The following is a 17,932-nucleotide window of genomic DNA, read 5'->3' as shown; positions in this document are numbered from 1 at the left end:
TTTCTCTAAAAATATAGAAAGGTATCTGCATGCATAATAGTTGTGAATATAATTGAATGAGGCATGTTATATTTGCCAAAACTGGATTACTAAATTCTAAAAGTCAGAGATTTCTAAGTGAAAGCCAGTGCTAGAGAGGCACTGTGTCTTCTGTGGGTAACCTAGTAATGTCTCCCTCTTCTTAATAACTGGATAATTAAGTGTATTCCCTGATTAACGTTGGTTGTATGAATGTGTTTTTTGTAGTATCTATTCTATGTTTAACAGAGAATATCCAGCAGATATTTATTTTAATAAAAAATTATTTGAAATATTTATTTACTACCATACAGAGCAGGTCTAGTGTAGTGGTTAAAGGCACTGGGCTAGAAACTGAGAGAGTTCTAGCCAACATGAATTACAGCCAGCTGGGTGATGTTGGATCAGTTACTCTTTCTCATCTGTAGGAAGAAAGCAATGGCAAAATACTTCTAGAAAATGCTGCCAATAAAATTGCTTAGATTTATCCATGTAGTCACCAGAGGTCAAGACTGATTTGAAGGCATTAAAAGATTGATTCTTTATTATTTGGAGTAACGCTCTTGCTTAGTGAAATTTTGCAGGCTCATTCTTCTTTTAGGCCCATTGATGACAATCACTATAACTACCTTTCCTGAGATCATCATCAAAGACCAGCTGACTAATGGATAGTTGTGCTTGCTTGTATTTCCATCACTTGTGCTCTAGTTGTCTGTGAGTCTTTTCCCAAAATTGTGACCACTCACCCACAGTTCATCCATAAGGAGGGCCTATTAGACTTCTCACAGCAGTCCTCATGTTACAACCACTTGTTCAGCGATCAGACAAAATTATGATGGTGCTGAATAAGGTGGACTTATGATCGGTCTGCAACGTTGCAGTGATCGCAACATCCCCACATGATTACAACATTGCAGCTAGCTATTGTCACATGATTGCCATTTGCAACCTTCCCTGCAGGTTTCCCACAAGCCAAGTCAATGGGAAAGCAGCAAGGAAGGTGCAATGGAATGGAATGCATGGGTGACGTTGGGGAAAGAGGAGATGAGATGCTGCTTAGGAAGCAATCAGACAAGAGAGGCAGGAATCCACAATCATTAAGAATCAGAGAAAGACATTAAGGAAGGTGGGTTTATCTAAAGGAGCAAGCGGTCACAATTGGAAAGAAGTTTCTACTTTCAGACATACAAGATTATCTGAGGGACCGTCTCTTGCCGTCACATCTACCTGACCCATCAGAGCAGGGAGGCAGGGAATGTTGCGGGTCCCATCCCCGAGGGAGCTATATTTGATGGGACCCAGAAGAAGGGCCTTCTCTGTGGTGGCTCCTTCTCTCTTGAACATCATTCCCCCAGAGATTAGAATGGACCCCATTCTAATACTCTTCCGGAAGGTGCTGAAGACCTGGTTCTGCCAGCGGGCCTGGGGAACCCAGAGCAGGATGGAGCTCATTAAATGGCTTGTGTGATCTGCTGGGGCAGGGTGTGGGAGGTGAGGAGTGATTTTGTTATATTGTACTATATTAATTTATTTGATTCTTTTTGTTAGTTTTTATTGCTTTAAATGTGGTCTTATATTGTGTAAGCCGTCTTGAGTCGCCATGGGGAAATAGGCGGCAATATAAATTCAATAAATAAATAAATAAATAAATATGTAAATGTAAGCTTACAATAAAGTAAATTTAGCCCATCTGTCATGTTTCCTGTCTGGTTTACCTGGGAGGTAGATCACAAGTCGTTCCCATAAGTCTCTCCTGCATTTTCTCCTGACAACTCCCACTATGGAGTATGAAACCCCTGGCAACCCAAACTCCTCCACACCTAACACTAAGCAATCATATGTACAAGTGTCTATGGAGATTCTCAGTCATCCAGGTCATAGTTGTCCGAAAGGTGCTTTTTTTTCAAGAGGCAATTAGACTTTCTGGTTTTCCATTGAAGGCGTTTCGTTTCTCGTCCAAGAAGCTTCTTCAGCTTTGCACCACTCAGGTCACCCTGATGACACAGATAAACCTCCAGGTGACCTTAACGACCCGCTAAAAGAATGCAAATGTCCAGCTGTCTGCAAGGAGTATAAATACTTCCATTGCCCACCGTCCAGCCAGAGCTGAAGAAGCTTCTTGGATGAGAAGTGAAACGTCTTCAAAGAAAAACCAGAAAGTCCAGTTGCCTCTTGAAAAAGAAGCACCTTTGGGACATGTGTACAAGTGTTTTGCTTAGCAACAACAATCCTGATCCCAGTTGCAATTGCTGTTGTAAGCCAAGGACTACCTGTAGTCTGCTTTATGTCATCAAACTTGGGCAGAATACTAGAGCCTCTTTATTTCTGTCGTTACACACACACACACACACACATATTCGCACTCACACATACCTATTCAGTAGGCTTGTAAAACAATAATATTATCAACAAGTAAGAGAAATATCTCTGTGAACCAGCACAGATCACTTTATTGATCTTCCATCCATTATTGCATCCTCAACTGATTGAGGGGAAAAAGCACATGTGGCAGGTGCAAACTTCACTATTAGGGGTTGTGAATGGGGAGGAGAAATTAAAGAAAAAGGGTGTCCTGCATTGTGAGATATATACAGTATGGCTGTTGAGGTGACAGACATGAACCAGTTTGGGACAATCTATAAATACTTTTAAACAAATAATGCTCCTTCCCCTTCCCCCTTCCCCGGCCAAATGACTGTTGCATTGGAAGGTTCTTCAATTGGCAAATTGCATATTAGACAACATTTATCATAAGGCAAGTTTTACCATTGAAATTTGTAGCTGACAGTGCCTGTATTGGGTTTTCATTAAGGCATTTATTTATAACCTTGTTGTTTACACAAGGTTGAACAAATACAATCAGAAGCATCTATAACTGTGATAGAAGTATGAAGATTATAGCAGTATTGACAATCCATTATATTATGAACAATACTAAATCAAAGTAGCAAACTATCAGTTACACTGTACTGCCTTTCTCCAAATGGTTGCAGGCACACTTTCTTTCAAAATACTTCCAAAATAAGTAGATTTGAAGCCCGCTGCCATTTTTTATTCTTTGTGGAATGCCTGTTTTATGTTGATAAATATATATCTGAATGTTAGGATTTGTTTTGCTTTGTTCCTATACAAATTGTGTCAAATTAAGTTTCTGACATTGCAGTTTCTCAGTACATATCTCAAGAAACTAATAGCCTTGAAATAATCTCTGTGGTATCCATACAAATGAAATAGGAAATACAGATAAGGGTTTAAACTGCTTATCCAGTTTGGATACTTTAAATTCCTCCAGTATAGGTTGCTCTGAGGTGTGCCTTTGAATTGACCTAAAAAGTCGGTTTTGGAATATTATTTTCTGTGTTGACCTCAGTAAATATTTTTTTGGGGGGTGGAGGAGATATTTTGTAGCAAATAGTGGCCCAAATTTGGGAAGCCTTTCTTTTCAAGAGATAGGGTAGGTATGGGAGTGAGGATTCTGGGGGGGAAAACCCCCACCCCTTTTACTCTCCTTCCCATCTGCCCAAGAACCATTTTTCCACTAATAGAAGAGTTTCACATTTTTGTTGGTTTTAGGTTTGATTTATGAGGGAAGCTTGAAATTGTTTGCATATTACCAGCTTTCCATCACCATTCTTTTATTTATTTATTTTTATTTTTTATTTTATTTATATGCCGCCCTTCTCCGGAGACTCAGGGCGGCTTACAAGGCATTAAGCAATAGCCTTCATACTTTTGTATATTTTATACAAAGTCAGCTTATTGCCCCCACAAACTGGGTCCTCATTTTACCTACCTTAGAAAAGATGGAAGGCTGAGTCAACCTTGAGCCTGGTGAGAATTGAACTCACAGTAATTGCAGGCAGCTGGAAGCTAAATACTACCTTTAACAGTAGCTAAATACTACCTTTAACAGTAGCATTAGTCTGCTGCGCCACTCAGGCTCTTTTATTTAACTGTCCTGCCCCTCACATTAGAGCAAAGTTTTCCCAGTGTGATAGTACCCTCCCCCACTCCTCCCCCATTACAAGGTTATGGAGCACATCATAACAATAATGGGTCAGGTGGCTTTTTCATCACCTTTGGCATATTAAATTTCTGATTTTGCAAATTCAGTGGGGTATTTTTTCCTCATGTTTGTCTTAATGAGCATAGTTCAAATCTTAACCTAACAAACTCTCTTCAAATAACAGATGATTCTAAAAATATTTTATTGTATGTATTGCTTGGGATCTTACTAAGAGCTATCAGTTCTGCAGAACATACAACTAGAGGTGCGTTAAGTTTAAATCCTATTAATGTACATGTGGAAAATCTGTGGGTTTTGTACATGCTTGAATTGCTATGTTTTTCTGTAAACACTGCATTAATTTTGTATGTATTTCCTTTACCAATGAAAAGGTGCAGAAGTCCAGAAACAAGCAATTACGTGAAATGTTTCCAGATGGATTCAGTATTCATCATGCAGGAATGCTCCGGCAAGACAGAAGTTTGGTGGAAAACTTGTTTTCTCGTGGTTACATAAAAGTCTTGGTTTGTACAGCTACATTAGCCTGGGGTGTCAATCTTCCAGCTCATGCAGTCATCATTAAGGTAAAAGCATATGCTCTGTCTATTTTGGCCATTAGACATCCATAAAGTGTCATGGAACATTATTTTTTTCACTGTTTGCAGAAGAGGAGAGGAAAGATCTGCTAATTATCTAGCAGTGTTCAGAGAGGTTGGTTGTTAAACTGACTCTCTCCTCTGGGAACCAAGTTGGCTAGTAAAGATTTAAATATATCACAGGTTATAAAAGGATCACCTTAAGTACACTTTTGAAAGCCTGTTGTATTTGCGTAATTTTGGTCTCCAGCTCATCTGATTTATAATGATGTGTGTTTATGTTAATTTTTATTAACTTTTTGTCAAACAGGGAACACAGATCTATGCTGCAAAAAGAGGATCCTTTGTTGACCTTGGAATTTTAGATGTCATGCAGATATTTGGTCGAGCTGGACGGCCCCAGTTTGATAAATTTGGAGAAGGTGTCATTATTACAACACATGACAAACTCAGTCATTATCTGACTCTGCTTACTCAGCAGAATCCAATTGAAAGTCAGTTTCTTGAAAGTCTTGCTGACCACTTGAATGCAGAGGTATGTTTTATTAATCAATTCCACATTCTTAATATATATATATAGGCCTTTAGAGAATAGTATAAAGGCCTTTAGAGAATAGTATAAATAAAATGGAGGAGGAAGAGGGGAAACCAATGCTATTTATATTCAGATCTACAAATTATAACTCTTTTGTAAACTGTTTTGCATGAATATGCCGTGACATTGGTAACATACTGTATTAAATAAGAAATATGATGCTTCAAAGGGTGGAGTAGTTTAAAGGAAGTTACACAATATCTCAATATTGTTTCTGTGAAATTATGTGTACTTCTAAAATCAAGAAATAATACAGATAGTATCCTACGAATAGTACTGAATTGAGTATGTTATTCGCCATATCTGGAGGCCTGGCTCATTGTAATCTGTTGTGTTCTTTTTAAGAGTTTGCTTTTCAAGATCACATGATTTGAAAAGACAATCCTTCCCCTCATTTTTTTTTCCAATCTGGAATGTGCAAAATGTTTTTCAAAATGTTTTTCTTGTCTTCCGGAATAAAATAAAGTACTCCCGTTTGAATACCATTGCTTTTCCAGAAGTAAATGCCATAAATCATTTCCAATTTACTTAAGGTACATTTCTGGACGGTCCTTTGGACAAATGGATTGGCGTAATCCAAGAGGGAAAAAAATGAAATGCTTTAATATTCCCTGGAATTTACTGTCCCTTCAAATCATTTTGTGGATTGCTAATTCTGAGCAAGACTTCACTGGTAGAAAAGAATTTGATTGGCATGAGTCAATTTCTACCCCAGAGACCTCAAATTTAGAAGTGCAGAGCTCCCTATAGGAGTAATTAACACAGCTTTCCAGAAATGAAACGGAGGCAGATTTGGCTTTGTCTCTAAAGCCCCTCTCTTATCCTGATGGGCCCAAGATTTGACACTTAAGAAGAAAGTAATTTGATGCTGAAACAACTAATTTATTCCTGTGAGTTTTGAGGGGAGATCATTTAGAGCTGACTGTTTGTCTCTCTATCTATCCATCTGTCTGTCTCCCTATCCTAAGGTATCCAAGTCTTCTGAAGAATGGGTCTAGTTGAATACTTAGGGAAGTGGTGCTTTCCCTGTGCCAGTGTATTTTGCAAAGGGATTGTTTCAGTTGCTTTGCACAACCCATATTGACCCAGTATGGTATGAAGTAGGGTAGAAATGGTGCTAGGGTAAAGAAACAACTTGGCCCTAAATCTGAAACATTTGGGAATGAAAGAGATTTTTTTTTAATTTAACTTATATGCCGCCCTTCTCCGGAGACTCAGGGCGGCTTACAATGCGCTAAGCAATAGCCTTCATTCTTTTGTATATTTATACAAAGTCAGCTTATTGCCCCCACAACTGGGTCCTCAATTTACCTACCTTAGAAAGGATGGAAGGCTGAGTCAACCTTGAGCCTGGCGAGATTCGAAGCTGCAGTAATTGCAGGCAGATAGTCTTAATAACAGGGTGCTTTAGACCACTGTACTACCAAGGCTAATTGGGAGCCAATTTGCAATGCTATCATCACATGTTATGTTTCAGTTTGTTTGTGTATAATATAGGTGCCCAAAGATTTTAAACCCTAAGTTGCCAAAAGAGTATTTTCAGAAGAAACATGTCTGACTCAATAACCTTCCACAGTGGAACAACTGTGGAAGGTTGTTTTGTGAATAAAACATTATTTCAGCATATTTCTTGCATACTTTTATCATGCAAGAAGAAATTCGTGTAGTTAATTTAGCAGATTCAATTTCACAGTTTGTGATTATGGGTGTTGCCTTACTTTGTTTTAAATGAGAATTAGAGAAATATGTTCACTGTATAAGAATTAGTATAGTTCTGAATACCAGTTGCTAGGAACAATCAATGGAAAGGATCAGTTATATTTATATCCTGATGGTTCGATTTGTAAATGAATATGGTTGGCCATGGGAGGGAATAGAACAATAAAGTAGAGAGGGTTGCCGTTATGTCCATTTTCATTATGGACAGCATTGATATGGAGATTACTAAGGAATAAAATCAATGAGGAGACAACTCATTCAGTAGACCTCCTTTCGTCACATTTGGTGCAATGCAACGTTTTGCAACGTTGCATTGCACCAATCATTTTAATCACTTGTTTTTTCCCAATGTTCCAGGAAAATAATGTGATTTTTAGAAGTAATAACAGAGAACTAAATGGAAAAGAAAGGCAGCTATGCTTGTTTTAAACTTCTCTTTTAATTTTGAATTAGAATGCTGTCCGCACGGAAGCAATTTGATTTCATTTCTTATTTCTATTTCTGCCTGTTTTATAGAAGAAAGGCTATGAAAACTAATTTTTCTTTGGCCTTCCCAAAATGCAATTTTGTTTTTTTGAAAAAGTTTAATTGTTGTTTAAAAGATCTAGTGCTGCAGTAAGCATAAAATTAATCTTCAGTGGTCAGGAACCATGCCAGTTTTGACAAACGAGGGTCAGTGCTGAAGTGTGTTAATGATTTCAAATAAACTTATGTTAGTGAAAATGGCAATGTATCTCTGCTAGTGTTACTGAAAATGCAGATAAGCAAAAGCGTGAAACCCTGACAGGGCCATGAAACCATAATTTTTTATATACTTTGGAACACTGGACATGACTTTTCCTGCTGACATGATAAGGCATGAAATATCGTTATTTGCTTGATTCCAGAAAATCAATTGTAAGTCAGGCCAATTACAAAAGTTTTTCATTTCCCTTGGTTGTAACTCCGTCATTTATCTCTTTCAGATCAGATCTTCATATAAATATCTTTCTTTTTTGCTTAACTAGCTTTTGCAATGATCTGAGAAAAAATGGTTTTGGAGTCTTCTTGAAGAATAGGTTTAACATTATATTTTGTGTGCAATGCTGCCTGAGAAAGAACAAATGAAACCTGCAATCAGCTTTCAATTTAAAAGCAATTAAAATTATGTTAATTGAATACAGTTCAGATGATCCTTCCACTTATCCACATTAATATTACAATTTGGTAGGGAAATGTTTGGAATGATTCTAGAGTTTGCCTCTGAATTTTTTTTGTAGAAGAAGGTTTGTGTAGCACTGAGGCTTCCAGATATATATCCCTGCAAGAGATGTGCCATTCATACCATGAAATATTTCATCCATCTCTCTTTTTCCCATTGCAATTCCTTGTACCTTTGAAAATGCTGTTCTTGAATATATATTTTTTTCATGACTGGTATTTAGCCAACACTCTAATAGGAAGAGAGGTTAGGGTTAGGGTTAGGGTTGAAACTGGTCTAATCATATTAGAGTCCCAATTGTAAGTCAAGGACTATCTGTACAGCTTCTTTTAAGAATTGAGTATACAGACAAAAAAGCAGAAATTACCTTAAGTTGTAGGAAGATTGGCTGACGTTAAATATTTATGTCTGAAATTCAAACCTGCAACAAAATAATACAATATTTAGCATTTATGTCCAAGATGGAACTTTTCTATGGCATTCTGTTTTCATTTATCATATTTTGCCCTTTCTAGACATTTGAAGTTTTCTCTACTTTTTGGTTTTCTTTACTCTAAGCTTTTTTCTGTATTTATACAAATTGGATTTTTCCCAGCCAGCTAATAATTTTGTCATGGCATCTTTATGGCTCCATGTGAGCTATTACTATTTGGGATTTTGAGCTTGTTATTACAATGCACTATGATTCATTGATGCAGTAAGCATTTAACCATAGTTATGGATTCTGTCTGTGATACCTGATCTTTAAACTAAAATAGATGTCCTTGTGGGACAATGCACACAAATATTTTCTAAGGTGTGATTGTGAGCGTGTGTAGGTGCACGCTCATGCACGTACATACACACACACACACACACACACACACACACAAATACTACTTCAGATGTAGTTACCTTAAAACAATTTAATAGATAAAATGTTTAAATACTGCATCAGTGTATTGAATGTATTAAAAGGATAGAAAATATCTTTCCCATTTATCTAGAGAAGATCTACTGTATATAGACAGATCGTTCAACAGGGATCTAAAAGACAAAATAATAGGTGCCTTACAGTTCTGAATAAGCAGGAATTCCAAAAAGCAGGCTCCACTTTAGAGTACTTGCAGGTATAAAAATGTACTAGGAGTTGCAGAGAAACTGTCTGTCGTTTGCCTTGAATTGAAACTCTCATAACTCACCATTTGGAAATGCATTTGTGTGTGTGTGTGTGTCTAGGAAGACCACACTTCCTAGTTAAGCCAGCATCTTGGGAAACTTAGTTTAAGAATGAGACACAGAAGATCATTGGCTTGATCTTCTGTGTCTATAGATTACTCTGGTTCAGGCATACAACGGCCTGGCAGGAATGGAGAATGTTACTCTGCAACTAGTTCTGTCAGTCTCTGGTTAGGGATCAGGACTGATACCTATATGCCCGAATCATCGTTTATCATAGGTAAAATGGGCAATAAATGGTATAGAGACAGTGGGTGGTAGGGTGGAAAGAAGCAATAGCTAGAAAACATCTGTAGTGTTGCCTTGGTTTTCTTTACCGTTAATCCTGTCCAGTTTTCAGATATTGGCTGGACAAGTCCCTGCAGTTTTCTTGGCAAGGTTTTTCAGAAGTGGCTCGCCTTTGCCTCCTTCCAGGGCTGAGAGAAAGTGACTGGTCCAAGCAAGGTCTTTGGCCCTAAATTGGCACTAGAGCTCACAGTCCCTTGGTTTCAAGCCTGATGCTTTAACCACTAAACCAAACTGGCTATCAGTGTTGCATTTATTACTTGAGGTAACACAGAGGCTGGATCCAACTCTCTTCCGTGACACCTAGGTCCAAAGATAATGATTTAAAAACAATAAGTGCATAGAAGATTGCTTAGCTAGGGCATAAAATGTTAAAACAGCTGGTATGCATGTGTTGGAGAGAAGAAATGGCCATCCAGCATTCCAAAGCAAGCAATCTGGGAAAACTAAGAAGGACGATAGCACACTGGAGAAAATAATTGATGTTGTATCAGTTTTTTTAAAAAAATACTTAGCCTTCTGGACAGATTTTTTCCCCTTCAAATATAAAAATTTTGACTGAAACTTTTGTATATACATAGTATATACTTATCTTTGTAAAGGTTTCTTTCATTATAATGTTCTCTCAGCTTAACTCGTGTTTTCTTAACTATATACCTTTGCTGATACATATGTTTAAATTGTTCCCATGTGGAAAATATTTGAATAAAGGCATGTTTCAGTGTTTTAGATGTCTCAATAAAATGACAAATATTAGACAGGCATTATTTTTCTCTAGAGTTATTTTGGTAATTAGATTTCAGTTTTATATTGTATAACTTCCATTGAAGGTTATCATTTGAAATGCCTTTTCTCCCATTCGGATTCTATTGTTTATTTGTAAAGAGGTTAAAAAATAATCACTGAGGAAACTATGCTGGAAACTATGATTCAGCACTATCTGAAGAACTCAAGTTTCTCACTACACCTTTAGGTGTATTTGATGGCTGATTGATGGCTTAATTGAGATAGAGGAATTATGCAAGAGGAACAAAAGTCCACATTATTTTGCTATTTATAAAAAATCTGGTGCATTAAATCTCCCAAAGTCTGGTTTTTAAAGTTTCAAAAATCATGCAACTGGGGTAGTTGTTTATAAATCAGAGAAATATGCAAATTCCCTGCTTAAGGAACAACCTAACTAAAATTTCTAGATATAGTTGCAGTAAAGCCTGTCCATTTGGTTTGCAATAGACTTATTTTCAGTCATATGTGTTTGTAATTTTCTGAGTATCTTTCAAGCTGAGCTCAACTCTTAGCAACTTCATAGACAATACAGTTATTTTGGGCAACATTATGGGTTTCCATTGCTTTCTTTTGTCTTTCAATTCCTTATTGTACACTAATTGATTTCAGTTTAATACTGCTTTTTCTTCCAATACTTAAATTCTTAAAAGCTCACATTGAAATGACCACCAGGTGGCAGCAAATATTCAGAAGTAATTTTTCCTGCCAGTCTTTTTCAGCATTGAGTGAACTGTAATAGTAGTATTGCATTGTCTTATCACATCTGGATCTAAGCCACTATTCCCTGCAAGCATTTTGTTTGCATACATATACATCTTAAAGTGTTGAACAGGTAGACAAGTGCATGAATAATGAGAAGAAATTTAACAATCTGTAATATACTAGCCAAGTAATGTTTTCTCTCTCTCTCTTTTTTTTTTTATTGAGCTGCACTCATTTTGTATAGATGTGTGCTATGTAGCTTCAGGTATCAAACTTACATTTGACTTTTAATTTCCTTGATAATAAAGTGATGCAATTTGCTTCATATCAGCTGGGTGATATGGCCAGTCACACTCTCTCAGCCCAACACACCACATAGGGCTATTGTGAATAAAATAGGAGGAGGAAGGAATATTAGATATGTTCATTGCCTTGAGTTATTTATAAAGTAAGAAAGGCAGAATAAAAATCTAATACATACATACATAAATACATGGAATTGCTTTCTCTAATGATAGTAGGATAAGTTTCTGGTGTGTGGTGGTTCTAATTTAACAATTTCATGCCATCATTATAAAATACATAGGAAACTAGAGACAAGGTACATGGCTGACACAAGTAAATATGAAAAGAAGACTAAGAAAGAATTGATTTGTCACCTTTGGGACAAAGGGAAGTACATATGGCATAGTTCCATTCTATGGTACTGTGAGGTTTCTTGGTACAAGAATATTAAATTTAGTTAATTTGCTGGATGGCATTTCTAACCAATGAAGATTGATTCAGGGATTCTAAATGCACTTATCTAGTAAATGTCAGAGAATTTTTTAAAAAATAAGTTGTGTTTAAATGTAAATTTCAAAGTAAAGTCCATTTGTTTATATGTTAAAGTCTGTTTATTCAAGAGTCTGTTTGTTTTTTTATTGAAGACAGGGTGGGCTTCAAAAATTTTAGCAAGGGGTTCTCTGCCCAGTTGCTGGGTGGGCTTGGCCATGGTGGGCGTGGCCTAGTCAGCCTCCTGCACCACTGTGGGGGAGCGTTTTTGCCCTCCCTGGGCTCCAGAGGCTTTTGTCGAGCCTCCAGGAGGGAAAAAACAGCCTCCCCAGGCTCTGGAGGCTTCCCGAACTTCCAGTAGTCTTGTTTTTCACCCTCCCCGAGCCTCCGCGCGCACCCTGCACTTACCTGCCTCCAAAACGGGCCACATGGGGACTCTTGGGGAGGGGAGGGGGGAGGGGCCAGACAGGAGTGGGATTTGGTGGTTCTCCAAACTGCACAGAATCTTAGCTAGAGGTTCTCCCGAACCCCTGCGAACCTCCAGCAGCCCACCCCTGATTGAAGGCTTTTCACCCTCTGAGTCACCATTTGTCCTTGCAGAGCAAGTTTCTTAAGTCCAAATTGACTCCTGGGCATATCCTGGATATGTCCATATAGTTTTTTGGTAACAATTTAGAACTTATCTTTTGTTTATTAACTAATTTACTCACTTACTTACCAATTGAGCCCTGGTCTTTATCTTAGTTTTGATATGTTCTACCCATCTTCCATCCAGGTACCTGGTTCAATTCTGATTAGCTTTCTGAAGTCAGCTAAGGTTAGCTAAATACTGTAGGAGAAAAAGGAACTCTTGCTGGAGCAAATTTTAAAAATGCATGAAGATCTGTATAATTAAGAATGGCAGTTACACCTTGTCTTCCTTTCAGGAAGTTTTAAAGAATCATTAAAGTCGATTCTTGAAATTTTGAAAAATAATTTGCATTTACTGTTTTTTTAACTGTGATTCTACCCGAACTCATTGATCTTACAGTAGGGGTAAGGCCATACCAGCAGTGGAATATGATTATCTCGAAACTCAAAAAAAAGTGGTATTATTAGCCATCAAACCTCAAAAATACACTTTTCCCAAAAGGTTTCCACAATTTTGGCCACTACTGTACTTTCCACAATTAAATGAATTTTTAGAATTGTAGATGTTCCAGTGTGGAGGGGTGGGAGAATTGATTATGTGGGATCAATTCATTGTCAATGCTAAATGACCGCATAGATAGCTGGTGCATTATAGCACAAGATTATCAAAGAGGAAGTGTAGTCATTTAGCTTTTTGGGGGGTCCCAACTAATTCTATCCTTTGTGTGATTTTCCAGCAAGTCAGCTTTCAAATTCAGCTATATTATACTTTATCAAATATGTCAGTTACCTTGGATAGATGGCAGTTGCTTATTTAAGCAACTGACCAGCCAGCCGGCAGGCCTATCTTCCTCCCTCCCTCCCTTTTTCCTTCCTCCCTTTGAAAAATCCTCTCAGAATGTCATTTGAATCCATGAATAAAAACTGGCTTTATTTATAAAATGGATAGTTAAAATTTTGCCCAATGTACCAGTGGTGGGTTGCCTCCAGTTCGGACCGTACTAAAACCGGCCGGAGACTCCACCCACTGACCCGGACATCATCAAGAAGTTTCTGTGCATGCACAGAAGCTTCTGTGCACGCGCAGAAGTGCACACACGAGCGGTTCCATTGCAAACCGGTAGTAAAGTTAAATAGAATCCCTGCAATGTACATAATTCAGGTGTTCAGGATAGTTGAGCGTATATATTCCATCATAGTAATTACAAAATGGAAAATATGATTTCTGAAGTAAATATAAAGTGACAATCTGAAAAGTGCTTTGCTTTTGAGTATTAGAAAAATATAACCCAATCTTCAGCAGAAAACTGATGATAGAAGGCTTCTCAGACTAGCAGCAAACAAGGGAATGAAATATACATGTTCCCCCTACTCAGTCTAATGTCACATAATTGTCCTTCCTTTCCATATTTTACTTAACGTTTTACTCTTCATCTCAAAAAAATAAATGGTGGTGTTAAGGAATATATTTTGTTCTAAAAGTACATTTCAACCACTTCATTGGTAAGTTTTCAATCTTTCGCTGTAATACTCCTCTGGAATATTCAGATCTGCTCATTTAAAACTTGGAACATTATAAATCCTATTTATAAACCATTTTAACCTTTTAACATGAAAATTTGTTTTTATTTTTCCCCACTTGCAGATTGCTCTTGGAACAGTGACAAATGTTGAGGAAGCAGTAAAGTGGATAAGTTACACTTACCTTTATGTACGGATGAGAGCAAACCCATTAGTATATGGCATCAGTCACAAAGCTTATCAGGTAGAAAATGTGCAGAAAACCTAACTTGCTTTCTGGTTCTGTAATCCTTTCCTGATGGGAGATTAAATATTTGCCCTTGTTGGTTTTCCTGAGATCAGCAACTCCTATATGTTTTGAAAATGTTCAGCATGAAACACGGAAAAGAACATCCTTAGATATATTTTTGGGACATCGTGGTAGGTGAAGTTTTCAACAGTTAGGCTAAATATGTGGAACATGTTCAAATTACTCACATTTGTGTATCCTATGTGCAATTTTTGTTTATCAGTCTCTGCCAGCTTTTTAGTCTTAAATGTCAGGTTTACATAAAAATGAAATATAAATATCACAGCCATTATAGTCTGTCATCAAATATAATTAGAATAGGTATTCACACATGCACAGTGTTGAGCTAGTAAAGACTAAAGGAAATGCTCAAAGTTCCTCATACAGTTCTAAATATGAAAGTTTTACATGTAGGCACTGGTGAAAATAACACTACTTTGCCCCCTTTCGTTTCAGAATGACCAGGCACAGAAAGAAAAAGTGTATTAGTTATATAATCTCAAGTCTTGGTGTTAGATTTAGACACGGATCTTGCAATTGTGTAGGATTGTAAGTAGAAAATTAATGAAGATGGGGCCTTTCCATCTCTGCCAGAAATAAATAGCAAATAAAGATTCCCCTCATCACCATTTCATAAGGATGGATAAAACCTAAAATCTAATATCGTTTGGAACAAGAGTTAGTTATAATCATCTATAATTATATCTATTCTTTTCTTAATTTACCTTGAGGATTTCCTGTCTCCTTTTGGGCTACAAAGGGTAGAGTATTCTAAATATTATGTCACGATAAGGGGATCAGAATAACTTAATAAATATTTTAATTCTAAGTATTCTCAATCAATAGTTTATTAATTCCACAATAAAATCCACTAAAATATACCCATCGCTATGTGTTTTGCTAGAGGAGAGGGAAAAAATAAAACAAGATCATATTTACTTTCTGTCTTATACATCTGTCCATCCATCCTTAACATATGCAATTCCTTACGTTATTTCAGATGGATCCAAGTTTAGAGAAGCACAGAGAACAGTTGGTGATTGAAGTTGGCCGAAAACTGGATAAAGCCCGGATGATTCGGTTTGAAGAGAGAACTGGATTTTTTTCTTCAACTGATTTAGGCAGAATTGCAAGCCACTACTACATTAAATATAACACAATTGAGGTAATGTTCCCTATAATTTGGTATATTATGAAGCAAAAGCATGGCATTATATTTAACAGCCTTGTTATCTTTCTTTAGGGAGTAATTTGTAATCCTGTTTCTGATTAGAGGTCTAAAACAGCAATGTGGAAATAATAATTGCAGATCTACATTATAGTTCACATTTTGTAATAAAAGAGGATTCTAAAATCACAAGAATGATTTTATAAAATAACATATAGGAAACATAAAAGGTCTATTAGCATGTTTACGCATATAGGGGTACGCACAAACCTTGGCAATTGTGATGTACTTCTAAAAAGTGCTGCCCTTTATTTTTCTGAATTTCAAAGAGGTTCTATGAGTGAATCTTATTCAATTTTTGTTTTATTTTTCAATGGACTTTATATCAGTTCATTTTTGCCCTGGTAATTAATCAATTTGCATTTCAATATGGGTAGCTTAAATTTATTTTTAATAGTAATATGTTGGCTGTTATTTTTTTCTTGATAAAAACCCTCTGGAAATCTGTGGCATAGCAGAGTTCAGTTTGACATTTTAAATTACAGCATATGAAAACTGTGCATTTGTTTTCAAAGTTAAATAGTGTGTGTGTGTGTGTTTCCTAATGGAAATTGCCATTTGTTGTGCGATTTGTTCCTTCCTATCTTTATTCAGTGTCTAGCGGGTGGATGGGAGTGTATTTGTAAATAATGCTTTAAACAGCAGACTGATGTTTCTTGGTTTTGCAGACTTTCAATGAACTCTTTGATGCTCATAAAACAGAAGGTGACATTCTTGCTATTGTGTCTAAAGCCGAAGAATTTGAACAAATCAAGGTTAGAATGTTTCACACTTCTTTTTTTAAAAAAAACCTGCTATTGTGAGTGCCCTGAAAGAACCTTATATAATGTGTCCAGAAGTGTTTTAGTCAGTTTTTTAAAACAAAATAAAACAAAAATCTGAATCAGAATATTTCTGGAAAATGTTTGTGTGCAATATTATTCTAATGAATATGTTATCTCAGTGGTGATCTTACTTTTCTGCAACTTCTTCAGATGCTTTTTCCTTTTTCTCAGTCACTAGTCAGGTCAGACAGAGCCATAAAAACCCTGCTTCTCAGTTTTATAGAACAATCATTTGTAAAGCAAATATAGTTTTGGTACTACTATTAAACTTGCTTGAAGGCAGAATGTTTTTATTTTATTTTCAGTCAGAATCTCTGTTTTCAGTGAAATGTGATTTCCTGAAATGGTTACATTTCTGAATTAAGCCCATCTATGCATTTATACATATGGGGGATCTATGTATCTTGGGGACAGTAATTTAGCACTGAATTAAACCAGCTACATTCTCATTCTCTCTCTCTCTCTCTCTCTCTCTCTCTCTCTCTCTCTCTCTCTCTCTCTCTCTCTCTCTCTCTCTGTGTGTGTGTGTCTCATTCTCATAAAATATATAGAGGGATGTTCATGACATTATAATGAATACCAGAGTTTGTATTAGGAGAGGCTCCAGAAGATTGATCGTTAAATAAAAATAAATACATAAAAAATGATAAGACGCAGTTGCATCAACCAGAGCAGGAAAAATTATACTTATTTTTCTGAAATTTTGGTTGAGAGAGCAGCAAAGACCAAAGACCAATCTACTGGGCATATACAGCATATTAATATTCACTGGATTTATGACTGTGCTGTGTACTAACTCTTGCATGAATAATAGTTAACATTGCCAGAAACAAAAATATTGTTCTAGTTCTTCTAATCAGCAGAACCTATATTTAAAATATTACTCTGTTACTCCTTGCCTAGTTGACGACAAAGCTGGGAGAAAATTTTAAGGACAAATTTAGTAACAAGCCACAAAATAAAACCAGTTGTAACTTGAAACTCTCAAAGCAACACATTATCACATTTTGTTTCAAATCTGAAAATATCAAAAGGGCCATTTCAAACTAGATTTTTTTTTTATTTTTATGCACCAAATATTTTACCTAGAAAAAGTTTTTATACCAGTATCTGTGCTAGATTTGGTTTTAATTCACTAAAATTTTGATTAAATTGAATCAATATTTGGTATATCCCAGAGTATTACAAAAAAAGTGCCTTCTAACAGTATTTTAAGAATGAAAGAATGTGGTAGGGGATCCTTTGCTTTGATTTACTAAGATGTGTTTGGGATTTCATTGACTAGTTTTTCTTGGTTTAGAATTAACAACCACTGCAACTTCCCAAATCTGTTTTGAAATTGGATACATGGTCTAACCAGTAGGCAATGAGATTCTCCTTTCTAATAAGCAAAATTGACATGATAGAAGAGCAGAATAGCTGCATCTGATCAAGCCATTGATTGGCCTGATTGACCATTGATTTTTTTATATATATATACCTGAGCTAACAACATGTGCCAACATACAAAATGCAATCATTTGGTTGTTAACAAAATTGA

The 17,932-nt window shown here is 36.4% G+C and overlaps 1 protein-coding gene across 1 annotated transcript in view; it reads left to right on the top strand.

Moving 5' to 3' along the window:
* The window catches only part of ASCC3 (activating signal cointegrator 1 complex subunit 3), a 211,215-nt gene that overhangs the window by 102,206 nt on the left and 91,077 nt on the right, over positions 1 to 17,932 (top strand). The window contains exons 15-19 of the mRNA XM_060689118.2: positions 4,417 to 4,608; positions 4,931 to 5,155; positions 14,176 to 14,295; positions 15,341 to 15,505; positions 16,237 to 16,323. Of these exons, the coding sequence (XP_060545101.2) occupies positions 4,417 to 4,608; positions 4,931 to 5,155; positions 14,176 to 14,295; positions 15,341 to 15,505; positions 16,237 to 16,323 (789 nt within the window). The remainder of the gene's footprint in view (positions 1 to 4,416; positions 4,609 to 4,930; positions 5,156 to 14,175; positions 14,296 to 15,340; positions 15,506 to 16,236; positions 16,324 to 17,932) is intronic.

This window comes from Pantherophis guttatus, chromosome 1, assembly GCF_059756535.1.
Source record: "Pantherophis guttatus breed Tessera chromosome 1, ASM5975653v1, whole genome shotgun sequence".
In the NCBI taxonomy this organism is placed as follows: Eukaryota; Metazoa; Chordata; class Lepidosauria; order Squamata; family Colubridae; genus Pantherophis; species Pantherophis guttatus.
The sequence above is the reverse complement of the archived record's forward strand: the minus strand, read 5'-3'. Positions and strand labels throughout refer to the sequence as shown.